Source organism: Xylocopa sonorina, chromosome 2 (assembly GCF_050948175.1).
Source record: "Xylocopa sonorina isolate GNS202 chromosome 2, iyXylSono1_principal, whole genome shotgun sequence".
NCBI lineage: Eukaryota > Metazoa > Arthropoda > Insecta > Hymenoptera > Apidae > Xylocopa > Xylocopa sonorina.
The window spans coordinates 13,236,242-13,262,249 of NC_135194.1; the positions used below are offsets into that span (position 1 = coordinate 13,236,242).

General features: G+C 52.0%; 1 protein-coding gene across 2 annotated transcripts in view; it reads left to right on the plus strand.

The window, feature by feature from the left end:
- Positions 1 to 26,008, plus strand: part of LOC143433053 (uncharacterized) — a 272,042-nt gene that overhangs the window by 47,311 nt on the left and 198,723 nt on the right. For both annotated transcript variants that reach the window (XM_076910161.1, XM_076910162.1), the window contains exon 3: positions 22,999 to 23,140. In XM_076910161.1, the coding sequence (XP_076766276.1) occupies positions 22,999 to 23,140 (142 nt within the window). The remainder of the gene's footprint in view (positions 1 to 22,998; positions 23,141 to 26,008) is intronic.

Sequence of the window (26,008 nt, forward strand, 5' to 3'; positions counted from 1 at the left end):
TTTTCTTTCAGAAAAAGAACACCAGTGTTGGTGAATTTAATACTCGCAATGTTAATTAACGGCAGACAGAATTTTCTCGCAAGTCCATTCGTGGAATTAACAACGACCGTTAAAAAGTTCCACGGGACTCGGAAACCACCGCGTTTCTCGTACGAATATTCGACGAACGGTCGTCGAGAGAGGGACTTAATCCGGGGTTGGTGGTGGTTCAACGAGAGAAAGACGCGAACGCGAGAGGGCCGACGGGGTCCGTGCGAGACAGGCGAGAGCGAAAGGACCAAGGGTGGAGATTAGAGATCTACAACTTATCCCGAAAAGTGGTTTTCAGTCGTTGCACGAGTGCTCGTAAGCGGTTTAAAAGCGCGACTTTAATGCCTGGACAAATCTACATTCCGTTAATTAGATTCCCTGGTCCGCCGAATCGTTTCGATACACTTATCGTTCGTGGTCATCGACGATGGCCTTTCTTGGGAGTAGAAATCGTAGGTAGCAGAGGAGGGACCAGCGATGGACTCGTTTCACGTGACATTTACCGCGCAAGTGGCCAGACAGCCAGTCAAGTTCTACCCGCGCGCGCGTAGCAGCAACGAGCACGATCCGAGGCGGATAAAAACTGGCGAACGCGATGGATTAAGATCGTTTTAATTTTATTGGTCGGAGCTAATTACCTTTCTCCCGACGATCGGCCCCGAATATCCCGCGGTCTCGCGTTTCACGCGTCCGCGTGCGACGCGGGGTATTTTCTCCGTGCCCATGGAAACTAGTCGCACTCGAGCCCTTTCCACCCATCGCCATCGGTTTTCTACCTTTCCCCGTCCTCCTTTCTCCCTTTCTCTTCCCCTCGACGAATCTCGATCAGCCAGGCACCAACGCGGGGGTGATCGCGGTGCGCTGGTTGAAAACGCGCGGCTTGGCGTGTTTCAAGGGAAACACAGGCCGAGCGCGAGGAACGTCGGGAAGTTTGAGGCGTGTAATGTCTACGAGGACCGGCTAATTATCCAAAATGTCCGCAACCATGCGAATTTTTCCGCCGGGATTTTAATTAATTAGCGAACGGTGGACGCGCGCAGAAGCCGATTCCCCGGTCGAACAGGCGGCACACGGCCGGTCTGCAACGCGTAACAGGCAAAGCTTCATTAGATCTTTCAGCGTTCCCTGAAATTCTGTGGACCGCGGGGCAAATAGTTCGTTCGTCGCTTTATGCGGAGCTGAGAGTAGCTTTGTATCAAAGAGCTAGCTACCCGTATGTATTCATTAGTCTGTATTTAGCATAGTTCCAATGAGCGATGGAGGCTTGGCCCGTGAATTGCCGCCGGCTTAGCGTGGTACGCGCCTCCGGTTTCACGAAGAATTGTCGATGCGAGATCGTGGGGATCGCGATTGCGTCCGTATCGCCACGTAACGCGAGTGACATTTAGGGTTGCCTGCTTAATCGGATCGATATCGTTAGCGTTAATTAATTTCGCACACTGATAGAGAATTCCATCGTATTTTATCACGCGTCATCGTTGAACGTACGGAAAATTTTCCTGTACAAAAGATGGCGCGGTACGGCAGAATTTTTATTACGAAGGCTGTATTAATTTGCGCGCGGTATAAAATTTCGCGGAGGTCGTAGGAATTTTTTTCCAGCCTGATTCCCCAACGCGGAAAATTACCAGTCGCTGCTAATGAACGAGCGTTAATTCAACTCTTGAGATGGTGAATCGAAAACGTGCGCGCGATGAGAAATACGAAGGACGATCGATGATGCCCAGTGGCGAACCGTTCGAATTTCGATTCGCGCGGAGGCGGACCGTCGAACCGGCGCAAAGTGTTTCCAGTACGGCTTTTGACTCGCAGACGATTCGTTTCGATCTCTCGGGGGATGGTACACGGCCAGGCTGGTAAAAGTTGCCGGCTCGTTAATGAAGCGATACGGAGGCAGCCTTTATTACTATTTACTGACTGTGACAAGCGGGACGGAACTTAAACTCGCTCCTCTCGCCGTCCTCTAACCGCGATACGTTTCTCCTCGTCCGTCAAAGGATCAAAGCGCTTTCGTTCGTGCGCTCGTCCGTAGGATCGTTCTGTGACGCGTATTCATTTTTTTCGAGTGCGCCCATTCGGACAACACGCGTTGCTTGGACGTAAGCCGTGGAAAGAGATGCAAAGGAACGATGGCCCGGCGTGCGTGGAATCGTTACGGCCCGTTGGGCACAACTGGAATCGAATCGACGCTGCGTATCCGTTGATATCGATCTTCCTCGCGAGACTCACCCGCTGCTCGCAAGCTTCGCTCGTTATGTAAGCTTAATCCGGGAAAGAGTCTCTTTATTCACGCTCGATCTTCGTCCGTTTGTGCACAACCGATCCGTCCACCTCCGCCTACGGTTGGGTCGACCCTCTTGATCGTTGGCGTCCCATCCGCCCACCCCTGTATTCTTTTGGCCACGGATACAAGTCGCGCTTCCGATAGACTTCACTTTTCTACTTTTAACGAGATTTGTTTTTCACAGGCGGCCGATACCATAATTGCATCAACGATTTGCTTGTACCCCCGAGGGCTCCTGGGCTCATTAGCGACGATAAAGCGAGCGCCGGGGCTTTATAAATAATCGCGAGGCAGTCGCAACGATTCTTCTTGAATAATTTACCGGGCCGCTATCGATGTCGATCGGTCTCGCTACTTGTTCCTTGCCTGGAAGGAACGATTTAACGTTTCGACGGGGGGGATTAAGGGTGAGCGTTCGAGCGAGAATCAGGTAGCGATCAGTTTCCGGTTGAAATTCTCGCGATAAGTATTTTTATGCCCGAAACTTTTTCTGTAAACGCTGCTTCATTTGAAGCAGCCCTCCTTCGCGGAGGCGTCAAAGAATTTCACCGTACAGTTGCCCCCTAATCTGTTTACGTTTAATATATTCATTATCGCGGCGAGTGCCTCGAGGGGGCTGAGGATTTGATTTCTCGACGCGTGGAAACGCGCGCTCGCGAGGATGGTGAAAGGAGGGCACACCGCGCCGGTTCCCTGCCTTTGATGGAAGCTGGAGGCCCGTGCGAAACCCGCCATCTCGAAATACGTCAAGCGATTTAATGAGCCGGATTTCACGGGATCGGGTCCGAATGGGGAACCCGGAATCTTCCTATGGGAACTCAGCGGCGTATGAGCCGATCGGCAGGGTATTGGGGAACGAAATGCACACAGCTGAACATGGCGAGAGGCGCTAGCTGAGGGGGCGGGGGTGTGCGCGGAAAACTGGGGTCAAAAGCCCGCAGAAATTTTCAACAAAGCCGCTCATTGTGTTCGCGAGCGGCAAAAGGGGTGCCAAGCCACGTATATAATGTTCGCCGGCGAACTTGGTCCGCTTGCTCTCTTTCCACCCCCTCTAGCCCCCTCTTCGCTCTTTTTCTCTCGCCATGCTTACGCACCGGTTGCGTATCTCCTGTACAAAAAAAAAAAAAAGAAAAAAGGAAAAACGCCTCGCAGGTAAACCACTCTACATACACAGTTTCCGCGCGCCTCTTTTCGTATTTTTTTTCCACCCTCCTCCGTACGCCTCTGTGTCAATGCGCGTCGTGTTCGATTGTCACTCGCACGGGCTCGACTTTGATAGGCGTTACAGCGTGGCGAACGATTGCGGGCACCGTTGCTCTCACCCACTCGGCTAATTTGTCACGCGTAATATTTGCCGATCTTGGGTGTATTTTATCGGGCGTAGATCGATTCGCTGGACTCACCCCCGTGACGACTGGCTGTGTAGCGTCGGACAAAAACGTCCCGTGGACAAACGATCGTTGGGTCTGTGTACGAGAAATATCGCGAGCGTGCGATTCCGAGATTTTAATTGTCAGCCGCTCGACGTCGGAGTATTTAAAAGGAAATCAAGGGTAGCGTGGAGGGTGAGAAATGAAAAAAAAGAAAGAAAAATAGGGAATCGAAATCCGTGATAGGTGCGCGTTCCCAACCTTTGAGACTGATTTTTTTTTTTCGCAGAACACTGTTTGACAGATGCACCGTGATCCTGTGCCACCCTCGTTACGAGCCTTCAATCGCTTCGAATCGACAGGGTCGCCGATTTCACCCCTTCCGCAAACTCTTTTTTTTTTCCCTCGACCGTGCCCCATCGTTCTCCACCGCCTCCTCCACCCGTGACGCACCCTCTGTCGCGCTTTTCGGGGCTTTAGAAAGCTGTGAACGCGTGATAATCGAGGACGTCGCTTCGATTGGCGCGATCCCGCACCTTTGTCGACTGTCGAACCGTTATGCTATAACGAGTCAGCGACGGTTAAGTTGGTTAAAGTGCCTGCTGGTTAAAGAGCACGCGGCGTCTCCCTTCGTCTCGCCCTCTCGCACGCTCTGTCCGCGGCTTCTCGCGTCGTCCGTATCCGGACAGGATACGCACTTGTCGCCAGAGCGGCCCGTCGTTCCTCTCTCGCTCCAGACGAAACGTTATCAATGATGCTCTACGCAGTTTCTCCACGTCTCTCCTTTTCCCTGCTTCGCTCCCGTCGCGTCGTAGTCGAGTGTTTACGGCATAGCAAATTTATATACAAATCGCCAGGTTTCCCAGGGAACCGGAGTCGTTCTTTTCGCGAACGATATCGTAAAACAAGATCGATCGCGTTGAAAAAGCCCGAGAGATTTATTTCGCAGCAACCTACCGCGCGATTGAGATCTCCCCGGGCGGCTGGACGGTTGCGCAACTCATTTCAGCGCGATTAGCATAATTGAATCGATCGGAGATTTATAGCCGGATCAACGATCCTGTTTTATCGGCGCGCGATACACAGGTACGTGTGTGCGTGTGTATCCAGTGGCGCGATTTCAAGCGAAGTCGTATCTCGATCTGGTGGCAGCCAGAGGAACCATGGACGTCGAGACGCCTGGTGTTTCGAGGCGTCTCCGTTGGTGGGCGCCACCCTACGGTTGCAGGGTAGCCGGCTGGAGAACGTTTCAACCCTTCGCGTCGCTCGCCACTGGGACCGCTGTCCACTCTGCGCTCGACCTTCGCGGAAGCAGCTCGCGTTCAGAGCTGCTCCATAAAGTTGCTTTTAAGGGTGCTTCCAGCACTTTGATAAAGAAATCTAAGAATTTTACAAAAAGTAGAGCGATTCGGTTTACTCTTAAAACGGATCAGTTTTACTCTCTCAAGTGAACGTAGACGGTAATCGTCTCCATCAGGCAAATACTCATTGATTCGAGCGCAGAAGACACCGAAACTACAGACAGAGAATGGTTTCCCTGGCTGATTGAAGTAGCATCTAAATGAAAATCTGCTATTTGTCCGACGACCGGTCTAACCGATTGAACTATTCAGCACGCGGACAGATTGCTGGCCCGTAATGGCTACCGTCTGCAATACAGCGGCGCGGCTTTTTATTAACGCCATTGAAAGACCGCGTTCGCGGGCATCGATGAGAAATCACGGGCAGCTCGAGACGAGGCGTTGATGGACGGGTTCTTTCTACCCCGGCATCGTTGCGCGGCGGAGGAACGCGAAATTTATGACTCCCAATCACCGTACGGTAGTTGCCCTCGAAACGGCGCCGCAGACGATAGTCGTAACCGCGCGAGGCGGAATCGCGTCGTAATTATCCGCATGGTGAATAGTTTATCAGCCGTGTAGGGTCGTTAACCTAATGGAAACGGCGTTAAGGCGTAGGATCGATATGGTGCACTTCGCCGGTCGACATCCTTCGGCTGGGGCCAATAGCGAGAAAACGGGGCCGCGAGAGGCGAGAAAATCCGCGCCCCGTCTCTAATAGCGCGTGAATACATTTAATGGAGCCATTTGAATTATAATGGCCGATCGAGATATTCCGATTGGCAGTTACCATCCGACAGATCTACAGCTTGTTTCTCTCCCGTTCTGCCTAATCATTTTTTCCCCCTTCCTCTCTCTTTCTCCACGAGAGGAGATTAGAAACCGGTACGCTCTCTCGACTTGGTCCCGTTATTGAGCCATTACCGGCTTTTAGAGTTCCCCGCGATTATGATCGGACTCGACCAGCGCGAGCTTTCCTTCCGACGCCAGTCGAAGAAACGAGATCTTTTTCTCGACTCTCGCGCGCGGCCACCCGGGGGATTATGATAATTCGTTCGGCGGGGTTACATACACTTGAGAAAGCTAAAAACTGGAAACAGTTATATTTAGGAGCTAATTTGCTTGTCAGCCTCTTTTTCGTGTCCAAGTCGTAACTCTCGAACGTTAGAAAGTGCGACGACAAACTTATTTGACAAGAATCTCTAAAAATGACGAACCACGATTGCTTACCACGAGGGAGATAAATCGTAATATGTAATATTTCTAGTAACTCTGCTCTTATTTTTATATATCCAGGTGTATGTAAATGATTCGCGAACGTACGTTCGAGAGATAGGGTGGAGGTGAACAGTGACGCGACGCGCGATGCTGATTCTCGCGTGGCAAGTGCCTCCACCGGCGACAGGTACGCGCGAGCGTGACTATTTTCCCTTTTTTTTTTTTTCTTCTTCAGAGCAACGACGGCGAACGTTCTAAAACGGCTCGTAGCTTTTTATCGGCGTTAATTCCGCGGGAGCACGTCGCGGTTAGCTTTACGACGAGCGATCCCCCGTGTGCACGCGTCGAATTCCAGATTTCCCGTCGACCTCGTAAAAACCCCGGCGCCCGCGCGTCGTTTATACGATTTCACGGCGATCGAAAACCGCGCGACGCTCGTTAACCCTCGATTAAACCCTCCGCGGATTTTATTCGCGATTCGCGAGCCGCGCCGGATGAGGGGGGCGAATATATCGGAATAAATATTCCGCGGGACTTTAACGGCGGGTCGCGAGTCCCAGACAGAAGTCGAGGCGCGCACCAAGAGGCTCCTCCTGTTCGCTTCGACGTTGCAATCGATAACGTAAATGTACCCGAGGAGAGCAGAGGCAGGCGTCACCGTGTTGCTGCGGGCTAGGATGGTCGTTAACGGCGTCGAACATAATTATTTATAATTTATTTAATATCCATGTTTTAACGATGTTAATTACAAGGGTGAAGGCGCCTAGCGTCGACCGCCCCGGCGTAATCACCCCTTGGGACGCTGGGCGCTCGAATCTCTCCCACGGCCTTTAAAACGCCCGCCCTCTACTCCTTCACCGTGTCTTGATAATGACTTTCGTTCCACTTCGACACCGTGACAATTGTTGCCGGTGCCAACACCTTTTCATCGCTTAACGCGACGACGTCGAAGATGACGCCTCCTCTTTCTCTCCGTTTCCATTCCCCGCGTTTCTTTTTCCTCCTCGCTTCGCCTTCGTCATCGTGATCATTACGTATAAACCAGCGTTACGTGTGCCTCGCGAGCGAGCTGTAATTTAGGGACATCCAGGAAGCGACGTATCTCGTACACGCGCGAGCCACGTCGTCTTCGACGCTCGCTAAAATCGAGTGTGTTTATCTCGACGACTGTTAACGAGACGGTGAAATTCATCCGTGTCCCTGGGTGAGAACGAGTCGCGCACGTCGTCGACGCACGTCGCTCGTCTTAGTTATCGATAATGACGGTAAATTACCCTGCATCCCCCTATCCGTGATATATCCGCGACCACGGTTGGACGACGTGAAATCCGTGGTGGGACGCGTGGGCAGCCGAGGTAACCTGTAGGTCCTCTCGGTTATGTCCTCGTTCACAACGTGTTCCATCGCGAAAGAACAGTTGTCGGCGAACGCACGGGTCACGCGTAAAGAGGGAAAAAGCTGGGGAGAGACACGGACGCCGGTGTCCAGTAAATCGGCGAGTTAGCCGCGTCCCGGTGCAACGATCCCCTATGAATAATCGACACGGTGTTCAGCCGCGTTTACTTAGCACGGTGGGTGTACAGGTGGGTGGCGGACGTGGATCATGGGATTATCCTGTCCACGGTGGACGTCGCGACCCGAGGATCACCCGAGATTGCCTCGATCGTGAGACTCGAGACGTCCACGAGGAAAAATGTTCAGCTTCCCGTCGCGTGTAAATTAGAAAACCAGTATCATTTTCGCCTGTACCCTTTATTATTCCTCGCGTTCGCATTGGCGTTCGATCGCGAGCTATGGGTGTAGGCGTGGGTGGGACGCATTGGTGCAACGGATCCTCCGACTCTGAGCGCGTACTAACGATTAATCGATAATCGTTTCTTGTTACTCGTTCAATTATTTTATTATCGAGGTAGTAGGCTCTAAATCGCGGTCAACTTTTATTTGTGCAGAATATAACCGCGTCAGGGAGTGAATATACAGTGCGCGAGTACGGAGTACGCGTAGAGGGAACTTGTAAATATATCTGTGATTTATCTGTTGGATCACAGATTTTTCCCGATCGAAATAAATTGCGCGCGCGGACAAGATTTGTTGCACAGGCGTATCGGTAGGATCGACAGAAATATTCGCCGGATCGGCTTTCCCCCGTGTTTATTGCCGTTTCCTCGTTTTGCCCTCCTCGATCCGGGCGCGAGAACTGGATCAACGACACGGGGGATAACCCCGGCATCTTAACGAGCGACGCGCCGAGTCGCGTTGTAGCAGCAAATAGCCCGACGCGCCTCGGCTTATCCGCTTCCATTCGTCTCGATCCGCGCGCGTCTGGTTCATTATCGGTCGCAACGCTCGGTTACATCTTTTAACGAACGCGTAACGAACGTTGCCAATGATAGGCCGCCGGATAGCGGAGCAAATGGAATTGTCAGCGACGACGGCGGAGGATCGAGTTAACGATTGGCGCTTCGGTTCTTCGTAGAGTGGCCCGTGTTGCCCGCATGCGGGACCTCGCGTGTCTGCTATTTACCCAGATGGTGGATACTCCATATTTTAACGGCATTTGTTCAGCTTTCTGGCGAGCTGCGAGCTATAAATCAGGGACATATCGATATTTTAACGAGATCGGGGTACTTGCACGTGTATCACCGCTGAAAAGTATCACGGAACATTTTTAAGGATCACGCAGGCATATTCGAGTCGACTTTGGCCCACGATAATGCATCGATCTTCCACGCGCGGATCGTTGGCGTCTCGCCGGATACACAATGGCCGTATCTCCGCGATATTGTCTCGGGGCCGTTTCCGCGTATACCAAGAAATAATCGCGCGCACGTGAGAGGCACACTTTCGTCGCGTAGTTTTACACGGCGAGATAATGCTCGCCGGTTTTAAGCATTCCCCGCGGTAAATTATTCTTATCTCATCTGGGGAACGCCGTTCCGCCCGGATACCTGTCGCCGCGATGACAAACGCGCGTTTGTTCATTATTTTATCGGCGTCAAACCCGCCGTTTCGAAACGGTCCGCGGATCGACCCCTACATTGTTCACCCGCTCGTTCTTTCGCGAGCTCAGTGCCCCGCGAACCGTCCGACCTTCCCAGCCGCGCTCGCGCGCTGCCAATGTGGGAACGGGCCCGATCGCCGTGTCCCCCCCTTCGGATCGGGCACAATAAAATCGCGGCTCGCGATCCTTCGCGCGGATATTTATCGCCGGACGGAGATTACAGCCGGGGTAAATAAACAGTAAACTATCGCAAAGGCGGCGCACGGTCGCGCGGCGCAATCGTCGCGCGGTATCGTCGATCCGTAAAACCGATTCGTTATTTACGCTCCTCGTTCTCCCGATAAAAAGGCTCGCCGTCGTGTCGCGCGGGCCGCGTGACTGACCCAGGCGGTTGGGTGAAACCTTGCGACGCGGGTATATCGAGCTGCGGATAGGTGTACCTCACGAATAATTACAGTTACGAAACTGTTCGTATTTTACGTTAACCATCGCGACAAGGACGAGCCACGAGATGCCCTTTCCAAATCTGAACTCTCGACTCTCACTTTCATCGACTTTACATCGGCTCGTGGACGCGTCTGACACACCATACGCCTGTTATTCTATGTCTTCGATCTAGACATTTCTAGGAGCGTTCTTGAAACCTTCGAGCTGGCATTCATCCTCTGTCCGTAGTGTAATCTCGTTCGTCACGCACGCCCCCTATTGCTCTTGGATTAATAATGCTTATTTACGCGTCCATCTTCCTAACGCGAACGCTCCTCATTCGGGTACGGAAAAATTCTATCACCCCAGTAGGTAGCACGATATGGTGGAAGGGTTAGGTGAGAAAACGCGCGTTGCCAGCGAGAAACTGAGCTGACAATGCGAGCAAAATGACGAGAAGGGTGGAAGAGAGAGAGAGAGGGAGAGAGAGAGAGAGAGACGGTTGCATTGTGTCGGCTCAGCGAGGCATCGTGTACGACACAAGCGTCACGGGATGAGAGGATCCCGTGCGCTATGGCGTGTCCTCATCCGCGTGTATACTTGGCGTACATCGCGGAACAGAGGCCTCTTAGGGGTGGCAGAGGTATGGAGAGGGTAGAACACAGCGCGAGCCTCCTTCCGCACGAACGATCGGACGACAGTGCTGTGCACAAACAATTGAATGCGTTAATTTTTCCTCCCCCGTGCTTTTCCCTATCGATGGAATGCGTTCCTCCTAGGCACCGGTCCTTTCCCGCGTTTCACGATCCGCTGGATACGAGAACAGATCGACATTCAACGTGACGATCGATTCGTAGCTAAGAACCTTGCGAATTCCCCTTAACCCTTTGCTCTCAGTGGTTTTTACCAATGGATGGAACCACTCGGGTCATCTGCATCTCTAAATTCATCAATGGACGCCATTCCTCTGCACTTCTAGTAGATATTGTAAACAGGGTTGAAAATAACAGTTCACGGAGTCAGTTTCGTTCAGTATCGAAGAAAAATGTTCAGATAGCGTGGGAAGAAAGATCGCCCAGTTTGTTACAAGCCTGTGTATAGCCAGTCGAGGGACCGTAAATCTCGTTTGACAATCCGGATCGTCGCTTACGGAGATACGGATTTGACCGGATGTCGCGCGGTCCCCAGAGGCGTCTGGTCTCATCGGTATGGACGCAACGCGTCTACGGATCAATCCAACGCGGGGTGTCTGGCCGCAGAACGCGGGTTTCGTACTGATGTTGATGGATAAGCGGCTCGTGGCCCGTTGATACTCGATTTGTCATCGTACAATGGATGTGCTCGCGGCGTGGCAAGAAATAACCCGCGTTTTTAGATCCATATCGGTGGTCGCGCGAAGGACACATTCCGTGGCATTGTCCTGGATACGGTGTCCCGTGGAGCAACGGGACACGTTCGCTGGAATCGCTTGTCGATGGCTCGAATTCGATTTCGGCTGTCGATACTCGATAATCGATGAACCTCGCGTACGATACACGCTTCTTCCTCCTGTGAATGTTAAAGATGCCACGAGAAACGAACAAGTGGAACGCGAAGACAGTCTACGGCTTCTCCGTTCTTGGAAAATCGCTTCCTTATGCTTCGACGGTCGTGTAACGATCGCGCGTAAAGCTGTTCGCGAGCGTCGGACCGGCCTGAATCCGGCGTCCGGATGAAATATCCTAAAATTATGCGGTAATATCTGGCAACGACACACGCGGGCCCCCAAGGGCTGGGGTTGCGTCACCTGCGAGAAAGGAACAGGAGGAGGATACGACAACGAACGCCCTCGGGATCTTTGTGCCACGGTGCTTTTGCCACCGATCCCCCTAGCCTCCTGTGGCGAACATTTTCATAAACTCCCTCATAAAGCATACATTCGCATTCCTGCGCCAGGTAAAGAGTACCCCAGAGCTGATATTAATTATACCCAGAACGTACGTCGATACGTACCGAGAGCTTTGTCTGAAGAATTCTCGAAAACGTATCTTCCAAGAAAACTCGATTTATCGTGAAAGATGATCGATTTGATGAATGAAAAATTTCGGATTGCATCGTCGATACGAGAATAGACTTTTACAGACGCCAGGATTAGTTGAAGGAAGAGGAGTGAAGGGAAGGGAAGATAGAGTGTAAGAAGTTTTAACATTCCTACGGTACTGACGAACGGGACACGTTCTCGATTGAATTGGCGTCGGAGGTACGATCGTTCGACGTAAACAGTGATCGATAGGAACCGTGTCACGGAATTAATTCGCTCGTGACAGACGAGAAAAAGGAGCGTCTCTGTCTCCTTTCGCGGACGATTCCATCTCGTAAGCAGCCGATGAATATGGATGAACGCGGGCTTTGTCCTCGGTTCCCCAATTCGCACGGTCACGATCTTCGGATCTGCCAGTACTCGGTACCTTGGCAGAGGAGGGGAGGGATTTATTTTATTCGTCACCACGTTCCTCGAGGGCCATTGCCAGGCGATTTTTAAACGACGCCAGTACTCTCGCTCCGTTCTCGTTCGCAGCACGCAGAAACGTTTACACGAAACGTGTTACGCGTCCCGTCCCAGTTGCATAAAACTTTCCACGGACTTCTTGTTACGATCGTCGTCCAGCTTTATGGACGCGTGGTAGTTACGACTAAGAGGGTGAATTCGTCCAAACGACGTAATGAAACGTCGTGCCTAAGACGCTATTGGACGACAAGACAACGCACTTATGGGATCCGCAGGAGTATGAGAAGGCACGAGGCACGCGGCCATCCCTATCTACGAGGGTTGCTGGTAAACAATCGTAACGCAACCGCGTCGTCGTTACGCGTCTCCTTATCGCTACCTGAACACGCTTTCATTCATTCGAAACACTTCTCTTTTTATACCTTCTGGTATTTTCTGTTTCGATGGACCACGGACGAGAAAGAACGATCTTCAAGTTCGCGAGGAGGAGGCTCGCTACATCGAGCGAAGTTTGTTCCGCGAGTGTGATTACGTGGGGTATTTGAAAATACAGGACGGCGCGCGTAGAACAGAAGGTAAATAAGAGAAAAGTAATACAGAGAGATCCATCTTGGGACTAGGATCGCTGCGAACTTTTCTATCGTGCCCTCCCTTCTTCTTTCCGCGCGGATCCGCGAACGAGAATCCTGGGTAACGGGCGGGAAAACGACGAGAAAAGTAGTTGTCGGCGAGCGTTAACGTTTTCTCGGCCAGTGGCTCGGCCAAACCCCCTAAGAGGGAACCATTTTCCCTTGGCGAGATTCTCTGATCCGGTCGAACAAAGGGCCAGGGCCTTGATATACCTTTCGGATACTTGCCGCGCGAAGGAGAACGGAAATCGTATCGTTCCTCCTGCCGCTTATGAAGCATTACGTAAGCACAAAAAGAGGACCGCTCGAAGGAAGGGCAGGAGGAGAAGAAGAAGAAGAAGAATCGTTTCTCTTTAGGGTGGAAGAAGAAAGAAAAGAAAGGGAGACCAAGATGTTTCGTCGACGGAGATTTACCGTGACTGTGTCATTAAAGTGGATCGTTACTGCGCGGCTTTAAGGGGTTCGACTGTTAGAATATTGGCTGCATGACGCATCGGAAGTCGTGTCACGCGTCCAAGTTTCGCTGGAGTAGAGCACGAGGGCTGCGTTAACCCCGTATTATCACCTATTCCCTCGTTCCTCCAGCGATATTTGGAAGTATAGTTTAGAGGGTGTATAATCCAGACTTATCCTCTTTTTGTAAGGCAGACGAGACATGTAATTTGTTCCTGAGACACATTTCTTCCGCGTCTCGTGTCTCCTCGTTCCTCGCGTCGAATCCTAACGCGCGTACGCCGATCCATTTTAGCCGGTGGCAGCGTCGCGTCAAAGGGAGAGAGCAGTGTCCTCGTACCTCGCTACGATCAACCAAATTGCCGAGTAATTAATCGAGGAATCCCGTAACTCGAACGTCGTAGACGCCATCGCATAGGACACGTCTCCAGCGTTTTAACCGCCGCCCCACTCAGCCATTCGCCGTCAATTTCGATCCGTCGTTCCATCATCTCGAGGCTAAAGTGTCGATCGAATTACATTACGGCTTGTAGGCCTCGCCCTCGGCTTTCGCGCTCGCTACCAAGAAAAGCCCGGCCGCGTATGAATATAAGTGTATTATCATAATATCGCGGGTCTGGGGTGGCGCCTCTTCTGGCTCGCTGCTAGGGGAGGGCCACGAAATCCGGCGTTCACGAGCCCGCGACGTAGGGACGGGAGCCCACTTTTACAGGATGCGTATGGATGGGAATCCTGATATAGGTATATATATATATACCTACTGGATCGTACGGCTCGCTGTCTCGAGGAGATTGAGCAAAATAAGCGCCGATGTATTATATGTATCGTCTGAGCGCATGCTTAGCGTGAAGTATGCGCGCGTTTCTAAGAAGAGACACGTGTCTCTCTGCTAGCATATGTGCGCGAGGGATGTTCTTCATGCGAACATCGTCACGAGATTTCAGGGTCTCTATGAAATTTTACGAGAAACAGTATTATCCAAGCTTAACCATCCTGCGTTAAAATTTCTTTCGTAGAAAGAGGTATAGCTTTAAAGGATAGCTTCGAAATGTTGTACTAAACTATTCAGCAAGCACCCTGTGTACGTCGAACGTATCGAGAGGAACGGATAGGTGAGAGTCGCATGAAAGGGAGAATTATGCCAGGCATAAAGTCACGGTGGCTCCGGTCGTGATAAATGAATCAGAGGATAATCCAATAATTTAGATGAAGAGATTACACGCTGGCAAAAGTTGCAGTTACCCTTGCACGTAACATCGTAGCTCTATCGTGCGAGTACTTTCACGGCGACTGCCTCGTCTGTGCAGAGCGGTCAGAGGTAGAGAGAGAGAGAGAGAGAAAGAGAGAGAGAGAGAGAGAGAGAGAGAGAGGCTTGGGGTTGGTTGAGTTGTGATACAGGTCAGCGGACGGGCGAGGGATTAATTTAATTTCCACGTCGATAGAACGGCCGATATAACGCGAACGAGTGAAATAACAGTCGTGGGGATTGATTATCGTTTCTCCACGGGAAACGTTCGCTCGACAGCCTGGACAAGCCACATCGAACGATACGATACGCCTCTAGGAATGTTTATTGTTATAATGGAATTTCTAAAAAAACTGTATTAATTCTGACTCTACGCAAATAGATATCGATACTGTCTCTCGATACAAGTGGATGTCTATATTAATCCCAATGGCTCTCGACAGGATTTGTACAGCAATTAACGGACGCGCCTTAATTAAACGTCAGAGGATGCTCCTCGAAGGGTTCCCCAGTCGGGACTTCTGGCAAAGAGTTACGTTTAAACCAACGCGAAAGTAGATTTCGCGTGATCCACCATGTAGGAGGTGGGCCTTGGGATATCTCGCAGCGACGATCTAACGTTTCGACAAACATGTCGCGGCCAATCGTAACGGTGGCGGCGGAGGGTGAACGCGGACTCTAGGCTCGCAGACAATATGCAGATAAAAGAAAAGGGATCGCTGGACGCGGATGCTCTCTCCGCTAATGGAATAAATAATGCGGAACGGAGAGCAGCCGCCTTAACTGCTCCATTGTGCTGCTACTGGACCGACTTCCAGCCAGGAATCGAGTTAATCGTTTTATTATGTCCCCTGGCCGCCCTTAGAGGCTGCTCCGCGGAGATCTAGAGACTTCCTGGGAAAAAATCCACCGTCCAGAGAGAGATCTACGATGCGACGAATTAAACGGACTTTAATTACGGTAAAAACGACAGCGATAACGGACGTTCGACGAGACCCGCGGCTTTCGAGACGTATCATCGTAGCGAGTGTGCGTAACACAGCGAGCGTGCAGAGAAGAGATCGAAAAGGAAGAATCGCAAAATTTTCACCTTCGAACGCAAGTCGCTTTCTCGCAGAAAAGCTCGAGCGATTTAAAGAGCTGTTCTCGACAAATTTAAGAAAGCTCGACGTTCCGCTCTAACAAGTGCCTGGAGCCTGGTTCCAGACTTATGCGGTGTCGATGGTAAACGCGGCTGAAGCTGCAAAAACTGTTGCGGTCGGGTACTGGGCCGACGCGTTTCGCAGGCCAGCAGAGCCGGGTAAATCAATGGCCATTAGTTCGATAGCGGAGTTTTTACTAGGGTCTGGCCAGGTTGGCCCTCCTGGACGGCTACCGCCGTTTCTTCGGCTACCGGGCACGGCCGGAGAACAATGGGCCACAAATCACCGGTGGAACCAGCTAAATCTCGTTTCGCGAACTCTCGAACGGGCAACGTAAGTCCTCTAACGATACGCGGAATAAAAGAAGCGGTTCCTTCGTCTCGTCTCCGTCCGGTCTCGCACCTTTTTTCCCCGTCCGCCGCGGTCCGAACCAGGAGAATCAATCCGGACGAATAAATTCAATGGTCCTTTTGTGCGCTCTGATTCGATTCGCCTCTCTATTTCTTCCCTTTTTATTCCTCTCTCCCTTCGCGCTCTGGCTGATCCGACAGCGGCGCGTCGCCGATCGAAAGGAGGGCACCGTGATAAAACGACGCGGTTTCCGCTTTATTATCACGTTGTTACGCGGCGAGGGACGAGGAGGCATTCGTCGCTCTCGGCCCGCTCTATTTGGGTCGCCGATTTTATCAAACGTTTGTCAATGCCAGCTACGTTCATTCATTGGTCGATCTTCTCCGTTTGGTTATCGGAAATACTCGAACAATCGTTACATTGTGCCATCCTCGCTTAACAATTCTTACGGCACATTTTTCTGACCGAATCCACCGAAAGATTGCGATGAACTTTAGACGACATAGATTATCGTCAAACGTTTCCCGCCACATATTACGTATTTCGCGTTGTCCCTCATTCTCAATCGCTCTCGATGAATTGCGCTAAACAGTGGAACTAATGGAACGCACATGCTCCTCTGTACAGAAGCAAATTTTGATCAAGGATGATCGCGTTTGTCTCGTTGTCGAGCGTTGGAACCCTTCCGGTTCTCGCGTCCACGAGCAAAATCTGTGGTCGTAAAAAGAATTCGAACGAAGCCTACGAGCGGAAGAGAAATACAACGGGGTTATGGTGGCGGTGAGATAAAAAGAGAATGAAGCACCACGGACGATTATCGTTATCATCGATGGGCGAGCGGCGCTACCGAGTGCCTGGAGTACCCACTTGGAGCCGCGAGGGCACGATACTCGGATATTACAGATATTTCTTCGATAGGTAGCAGCCGCGACGTGTGGCAGACGGGGTAGGAAGCTGAACGTGGTTACGGGGACGATGGTATACAGCGCGGAAGAAGTAAGGGGGTAAGAGTGGAGAGGGTGGATAAAGCCAGGTTAAGCAGAGACGACGGCGCAGAAGCCCAGGGGCTGCTACGGCGTTCCGATACGATCTGGATAGTCTATTTATCATTCGACGCGCTTACCTTCCATTGCACCCTTCGTTTAGTTTTCATGGGGTCTTTACCTGACTGCCCTTACCTCCTTACCGCTTTTCTAACCGCTGACTGGAGCGCGTCCGCCGCTTTGCGATGCATCGGGTACGCGAGGAGCAGCGCAGCAAATGCTCTAACAGTATTCGAGCGACATTAACGATCGGATACTTACGCTGAGATCTCTCGTGTACGCGAAACGTTAAGCGTGTTCCACTCGAAGGAATAGCAATGTTGGCGGAACACTCGCGGCGAGCACGAGTTATTTCTATTGTGGCTCACGTCGAGGCTTCGATGGTTCGCGCGATGAATATGCCAGTGATACGAGGAGCAGAGGAGCACGGGGGGATTCGAGAGGGAGATACACGTATGTTTGACGACTGGACCCGATTGTATCGCACGGGTGAGAGCACGGTTCGGCCAATGGCAGATCGATATCGCGGCTCTTAACGGATTTACGACCCGTCTTATCGCACAAAGGCACCGACGGCCACGCACCACGAGATCGCCCGGATGGTATCGCTTAACGATTTCGTTCTGGATTTTACCTGTGCTCTCCATGCCTGGCGACTGTCCGATAGCCAGGAAGAGCGCGTGCTCGACCATCTCGCGGCGAACGATTTCGTCTCGATGTTCGATCGACCTCCTTTCTTCCGGCATTAGATCGCGAGGTAACGTGGCGTGCGCGACGGGACGATGCTCGAACGAGCGTCTTACAGACCGAACCGAACTCCACGCTGTCTCCACTGCGATTCTATTAGACACAGGGAACGATGCGAAAGGTATCGTAAATCAGATCGCAGAGGAATTCCGCGTTTTCGTAGAAAAGTTCAAGCACAGAAGACGTCGCGTCCTCGTTCGTCACGTTCGACTTTCTAGTTTACGGAGCAACGGCTGTAACTTTCCCGTTGGAACGCCGACAGACAGTAACATGGCTCCGCGCGCGATTTCTTTAGCGAAACTTGGGAAACTCTGGGGATCGCACAGTGAATTCCAATTCCTCGCGCGGCTGCCCATCCGATTTCTCCGCAAATGAACGAATGTACGCTGCAACGAACCCATAACGTCCGTTTACACCGCGCGAAAAACGAAACGAGACGGTGGAACGAAAGCGTAGTGACATGACCCAGCGAGAAGCAGCGAACCAGAGACGACTCGCTCCGAATAACGACAGCGACGATAACATTCTAGCGTAGACGGAGAACAGGGGACGACACGGCGAAAGTAGTAACGAGATAATACCGGTAATAATAAAGTTGTAGCAAGAAATCGGTCGAAAAACCGTCCACGAAGAAAGTAGTCGCGGAGATTAGACGAAGGGAAGCAGTCTCGTTAGCCGGCTTAATGGCCAGGCATCGAGAACGTGCGAACGAGCTCCGAGGCGGAGCCGCGAGAGATCTGGTGGATCGCGGGACCGCGCGTCGTTCCTGCCCGCGATATCGCCACGGCCGACTTCCGTGGCGCTCGTCTCACGAGCCGCTAGAATTCCCTCGATGCGAATCTCCGTATGGAAACCGCGCATTACCAAGCATTACGCGGCCGCGTGTACCCGCCGCGCGCGGATCCCTCGCGTAATCGAGCGCGCCGGCAGGGCCGATTAATACGCGAGCTGGGAGCCGGTTCCGCGATAGACGCGGCTATGGCGTACGCTCCCGGACGCCAATTTACATATCGACGCGTTCGCCTAGCTCGAATTACCGCGAGAACCGGGGGTGGTAGCTCTCACCAGCGGGGAGATGCCACGATAACACGCACGCAGCCACGCACCCTGACACGCTCCAGGATCGAACGGGTATCGTGGAATTCGTTGCTGATCGGGTTTTCGCTTCTCGAACGAAGCTGTCGTGTTCTCGAGGGTACGCGAACGCGTACGATCAGAAGGGGGTAGCCTTCGAAGTTCTTGTTAATCGTGACGAGACGTCACTTTGGAATCTCTGCTGCGAGGTGTATGCATAGTTTGCGATGCGAATATGAAATCACTGTGAATTTTAACGGACGAAGAGTACACGATTGCTTTGTTCAGTGACGAAGGTTTCGGGTCGAGCAGTGCAACGCTCGAGTAGGACGCACGATGCAACTCCATCGAATTAGTACGCGGATGCGTACAGATGTAACAGCGCAGTGAAACGTGTCAATTCGAGTATAATTCGCCCGTAAAGAACACGCGATATCGGGGATGGAATAGTAATGAAGCTCGCGAGCCGCGTATGGTAGCCGTGGCTCGGTAGCGTGACGCGGGGATCGCGCGTGTCTCGCGACTCGCAGCGAGGGGAAATAGACTTTTCAAGCTGAACGTTCGTCTACGGGGCCATTAGCCGGTCCGCTGATCGTACGTTATAAACGAAACAGCCGGCTCCCTGGAAACGACCGGCTAAGTGGATATATCCCGAAGCCTGGAGAAAGAAAGGTTCGAGGGATCGCCGATCGATTTCACTTCCACTAAACGCGCGGATTTACGTCTCGCGCTAGGAGCGCGTTCTAACCGCGATCGTCGTTTTATCGCTCGTGAACGCTGCCAAGAGCGTCGTAGCGTCCCTCTCGTTCGTTCCACCGCAACGCGGTGTCCGCGGGCGGGGTCCGGAAAAACGAGCCTAGCATACCTATCGAGCAACACGGTTTTCGATATAAAATCTACGATCAAGCGTATGAATTAACGATGGGACCATAAACGGAGCGTTTACTCTCGCGGAGAGGGCCGCTCGTTACTCTCGGATTCCAGCCGAGGCATCCATCAGCGTTTATAGATTTTTCGGGCACCCTGATCGTCGTGAAACGGTGGAGTGCGTTGTACTCCACTCACCTGCTGCGTTAGTGGCCTGCCTGTTGCCTTAACGACGCTGCGCGGACAGGTAGTGAACGAGAGTGCCCGTTAAACTATCGAGTTTATCGCGCGGAAGGTCGTAAAATCTGCCGCGAGAATCCTCACGGGCTCCTGATTCCGCCGCAGACACCCGACGGGATGAATTACAGCCGGGACCGAAATTTGCCCCTGCCCCTTTTTTTATCATTATTACCCTCGTCCGGGGGGATGGGATGAAACGACGCGAGCAACGCTCGCCACGATTTTTATCGAGACTACCCGCTACACCCAGATTCTCTCGCCTAGCCGACTCCTCTACTGGACCAACGACGATTTATCGTCCCGTCGACTTGACTTCCACCGAACGATCGCGAATCTCTTCGTCCATGAATTCTCGTGAGAAAGTCCGCCGTTTCGAGTGTACGGGGAAACACCTGCGGTGCCTGGGCGAAACCCCGTGCAGGATGCTCCCCAAGAACGATTTTACACTTCCCGTCTTACTCTCGATACCGGAATCCTTATCCTGGAACACTCTATATATAACCCTGGACAACGGAGACGCATTCAGCCGAGGTTTACCGTCGAACACGGATTCGTAAACCCCGATAAAAGCGTCTCGAAAGATTATCCGCGAGGGGCCAGTGAGGTCCGTTGTCACCACCCTTGAGGCACCCTCGACGTCCGTCTCTCCTCTTTGGCTCGCTCGCAGATGGCTACTCTTTCTTGTCGCGTTATTAACTCCCACATTGATCTCCACGCGCTGAAAGGGCGGGACGCGAACCAGACGTGTTCCTCCGCGAGCCACCCCCGCTCGCTTCGAACGGTCGCGCACCAGGGAAACGTGCATTCGCTGGGACGATAATTAACGCAAGTGCTGGCGGGCACGCGCCACCCGCGGGACCGACCAGCGACAAAGAACGAGAATTCGTGGATAGTCGTGAGACATCGAGATCAAAGCGCGACGCTGCAGTTGTTTGCAACAGCAGTCGTGGGAAGGGAAGTCGAGGGGTGGATCGCCAAACCCCGTCGCGAATTATTTCGTTACTCGTACCAGGACTTCGTCAAGAGCTCCTGTGTCACCGGTGCTAAATATTCATGGTGCGAGGAAACACTTAAGGCTGCAATCTGGCGTTGAATGAATTTTCTACGGGGTGGCGATAATTCTTTTAATTAGTCGAGAAAGAGGAGTAACCATCAATTGGAAGCAGTTACTCTGGGGTCGCTTGATTTGTGGCGACGCGATATTCATTCGAACGGTTGGCTGGCGACGTACGACGGCGTGCACCGTGACTTAAGCCTAATTCCCGGGTAATCATCGACGATAGGGTGTCTCGGAGACGGTCGAGCGTCGATCCGTGGAAGGGGCGATAATTTCGTCGGTTTCCAGGGATCCCAGGCGTAATTTAACGCGGGGTCTACGGACGGCAGCTGTGCCTCTCGAAGACGGCGGACACGGGGCCGCGGAGTCACGATAAACTCTCATAATTCACTTTGGCGATACAGAGGGCCGCCGTATAAAGCCGTCGGTAAAGCGCGATCGCGCCGGGGAAATTCTCTATTGAATGCGAATGCCCGTTTCGTAACATTTGTATACGCGCGTATACGATTATTCATACCCCGGCCATTGTACGCGCTCAACGCGGATCCATTGTGCGTTCGTAATATTCGTCGGGAACGCGGACAACAGATGGAAATTTTGATACACCGCGCGCACGGTCAGCCGGCAGAGTAATGAGTTCCATGTGCGTGAATTTCCTCGAACGGACAGGGTGGAGGGCGGAAGAATCGTTAAGCTTGAAACGAGCTACCAAGTCGACGATAATTGCAAACTGAATAGAAATCTGTGGGGCTATCGAGAAATTCTATCCGCTCACTTTATTCGCATATTTTCATAACAATTATTGAGTCCATCGATGGAGCGATCCCACTGTCACGCGCGAAGTCCTTCAAGATCGTTCCAAAGTGGCTGGATCGCGTCCGTTTCCCGGACGGAACCAATCAAGGTATCGTTCGCGATAACCGTTGCGCGGAGCGTAATGATCTGCTAGCGGTGGCGCGATCCGTATTGCTGTCGGTCCTCCTAATTGCGAACTGTTTCAGCGTGCAATAGGCGCGACGTGCAATCTGGTTGGGCGCGCGGGGCGATGGTCGGTGACGGCGGTGATGGTGTGTGGCGGTCGCACAATAGATTCGGTTTGATGCATTGCCAGAGCGCCGGAGACCGTTAATTTGGTGCCCTCCTGGCCCACAGCGTGGTCCCGCGACTGGATTGCCGTTCCTGCCCACCGTCAAACGTCGTTCGCGTTAATAACTCATCGAAGTAAATAATAGCGTTTGCCAAGGTAGATCCGCCGTGGAACGGCTGGCACCCGCCGGTTTGTCACCGGCCGAGATTCCGTCGCATCGATCGGTATCTCTCGTTAATACGCGTTCCGTTTATCTCGTTAATACGCTCCGCCACGTCGAACTATCGTTATGAATTGGTAAGCGCCTCTTGCCCACCCCCTGTCGATCGACCCCGTGAATCCGTTCGCCGGATGATTGATGAGACCGGAATACCGTAGCAGAGTGTTCCGAAAAGAATTTAACGCCCCTGGAATAGCCGAGATAAACGAGAATCCTCTGCGTTCGGAAAACTGGATACTCATTCTTGGTAAACTTTCAACGATTTTAACGGAGAGCTGACGCGAGAAGGGTTGCAAGATTCTGTCTCGAAACAGGATTCAGGGTCGTCGACGGCCAAAGTTGCGCGAAATGACGCGAGACTGTACGACGCACACCGCAGAGGGTTTCCTGAAATATTTACTTTGAAGGAACAACTGTTCATCGCAGCAACTGTTACGGGATCTCTTTACATATAGGGTTACACGACGCTGAGCGAACCCTTTGAAAGCTCGGTTCGTAGGTTGTCCGGGTAACGCGAATTATTACGTTCTACCTGCTGCTACTTCCGTTGTCCAAGAGAAACGTCTCGATCGCTGTCGTCGATTGCGATCACACCCACGATCATTTACTCGTTGGTGGAGTGTATTAAGCGTTCACAGAAATGTTTCATGATACGCTAACGGCCGTGTTCACGCGTTTGTTTCAGGAACAATGTGAACGTCGACGCCCCGGTCCCGGTGCCGCCAGTGCCGAAGAAGGAGCCGCACGAAAACATCGCCCGGATAGCGAAGCGGTACCTCGACGATAACATGCAGCAGGCGTGGATCAATCCGCGTCTAATATCGATGGTGAGTGAATATAAATGCAGTGATTATACGCCGCGTTAGCCGGATGGTACCGTTGCCCGTAACGTTCTCACGTTCCCCGCCGCGGGAAGATCCATCATCCCTCGTGGCGAGCCAGACACACGTTCGGCTGTAATTTCAACCGGACAACAAATTAGTTCGTACACGGGGAACCTGTGTAACGGCCGGGGAAGTTTTTGCGCGTTAATTCGCGCCGTGGCAACTATCGGCCGAGCCGTCGAATTAAATTGCTAAAACTCCTCTCCCGTGGCATGCCCGATATCGAACGGTTCCGTCCATTCTTCTCTCCTCTTTTTTTTTTCCACCCCCATTCTTCCGTGCTTCCGGAACTTTGGTAAATTTCAGTCGAAATTCCTGGAATAGCGCAAGGGATTTACCTCTCGTTCGCGCGTGCGGGCACACCCGGGATTTCGTTTATTAATCTAGACAGCCTGGGCCTCGTCCCTCCGTCTCCGTCGCGCGGTTTGCGTCCCTCAAAGCGTTTCGTACGGTCGCGCGAGTAGGCGGTAACGAGTGGTAGGCGGTTCGAATCTATCGCGATGGTAAAACTTGTCGGCAATGGGGCCGTGTAACGCGAGCAACGACGCTTCTCATTAAACCGTCCAGGAACTAGGACTGGTCGACTCGTCGGTTCGAACTGGTCTCCGATATTAAGACATGCGTTCGCGGGATTAATCGTCTGCACGCACCTTGTAACGTGTTTATCGCCTCCAAGAATTAATTTTATTGTCTCACTCCATCATCGCGTTATTAAATAATTAATACGGATTCTGATACCGGTGGGTTCGTTTATGTTCTCGTCAGGGAACAAGTATATATAATTATATAGATTACTTCACTCGATAGCTGTTCATCGATCCTTCTCATTAGCCAGGATTTTTCATGTCGGAACGATGTTCGATGGTAGTTCTGGTAATAATGGTCTGTCAGTAGTACGGGTAACACCGATCCGGCAGTAGTTCAGGTAACGAGGCGTTCGTTAAAATTTCCTCCCGCTAAATGAAGTTCAGATAATCGAACTTGTGTATCGAACGCTCGGATAACTGATTTTCTAAATATGCAAGCGAAGTACACGCATTACAGTAAGCGAAGCAGCAGGTAGAGGCGTGTTACAGCGTCGTTCGAAGCGGATTGGCATTCACGCGGCAGATTCAGAGCCAGGGACTGACGGAACGAGTGGACGAGTCATTAAGGGAGCCCAATAACAAACTCGTGATCCACATAACCCTTCGTTATGTTCGCGGCTGTTATTAGCGCGTACGAGGCAGCAATCATCGTCGAGGCAGGTACGAGCAGTCGTTTCGTAACGCTTGGGTCCAGAGCGCGAACTCGTTATTTTCTTCGCCCTCCTGTTAGCTTCTTCTTCTCGACTCTTTTTCTTGTTCTAACCTGATCGTCGTTGCCACGACCTTACGTAACATCTTCGACGCGTTTCTCCGTGCACGATCGAGCCGATAATTCGAGCTGCCTGCTCGTACACCTGCGTGCACCTAGCAACCATCCTCAGTCTCCACCCTTCTCGTCGATTCTGGGGTTATCCGTCTACCTGTGGCATCTTAAATTCGTTTTTATCCACTTGGCGTGGACCCTATGTATCTATATAATTATCTACGAATTTTCGTCCCCTTTCGAGGTCCTCGAGCATTAAATATGGTACGAAATGAAGGGGTTGCCAGGTGAATTATTAGTCGATTCGAATGACGAAAAAGAGCACATTTGTCATCTTGTCGTCGCGAACACAGTTACAAGTGACACGAGCCAAAACGTTTGGGATTAAGCGAGAGGCGACACGTGGCACGCGTGAGACAATAAAACTCACCCCCGTCGAGCCTTGTATCCGTTCGCCAATAGGTACACAGCCACGTATCGTGAACTCTCGTCGAATCATTTGGAACGCTCGACAAGTCCACGTTCTACAGCAAGGCTGTCTCGCGGTTAGGCTACCGTCGCCGCACTTGTGCGTGCCTGTTCACCAACCTTGTCACGATTTACGATCGCTCCACGTTACTTATCGCTGCCGGCTTTATTAGCATGATCGGCCACGCTCGGAGGATAGATTACCCCGTGAAACCGGATCATCGTCCGAACGGCAATCCGATCGTCCGTAGCGGATCAGGGAGTCGTTTCGAGGCGGACAAGACGGTAGTCAGCTTCCGTCAGGACTCGAACGATGCCATTTGTAATTTCGCTACGAGGGTGCCCCGTTACGACCGGTTCTCGACGCTCGCCGCTCTTGTTTCTGTACTTTCAAAGGATCGTGGAACACGAGATTTCGATCACTTATAATTTCTTTGCGAGTATGATGTACCCAATTACGCATCGCTGGACACGAGAATTATCTCGAGGATAGAGGAAACTGAGACGCCAGGAAGGAAATAAATCACAAATCGGTCGTTATCGTTAAGTCGAATCGCAACGGAGCGCTGTAACAGTCAGAAGGACGAGACGATGGCAGGAAACGATTGATAGCGCGGCGGGGAAAGTTAATTAAGGAACGGACGAAACAAGATTCGTTCGCAGTCTCGTCAGCCGTTTAATAATCTCGAAAATTCGGACGATTAGGCGAACGGCCGTGTATGGGAGCATACGTACACTGCCGTCAGTGCTCGTTCACGTTTCCAGCCAGTATCTACACGAGGCCCCTTATACACAGAGGAGCCATCCTGTCTGTCCCGACGCGATTCCCCGAGTGCCCTGCACTCAGTTCCTCTAATAACAATAATAATAAGAAGGGATGGAGGCCCGTTTTAATCAGAGGGTCTGCCTGCCTGACGTGATTAACTCGAAGAGCCCAGGGAAGACAGGGCAGAGAAACGGCCGGAGGGTCGAAGGGGGCGGAAAAAGGGGGAA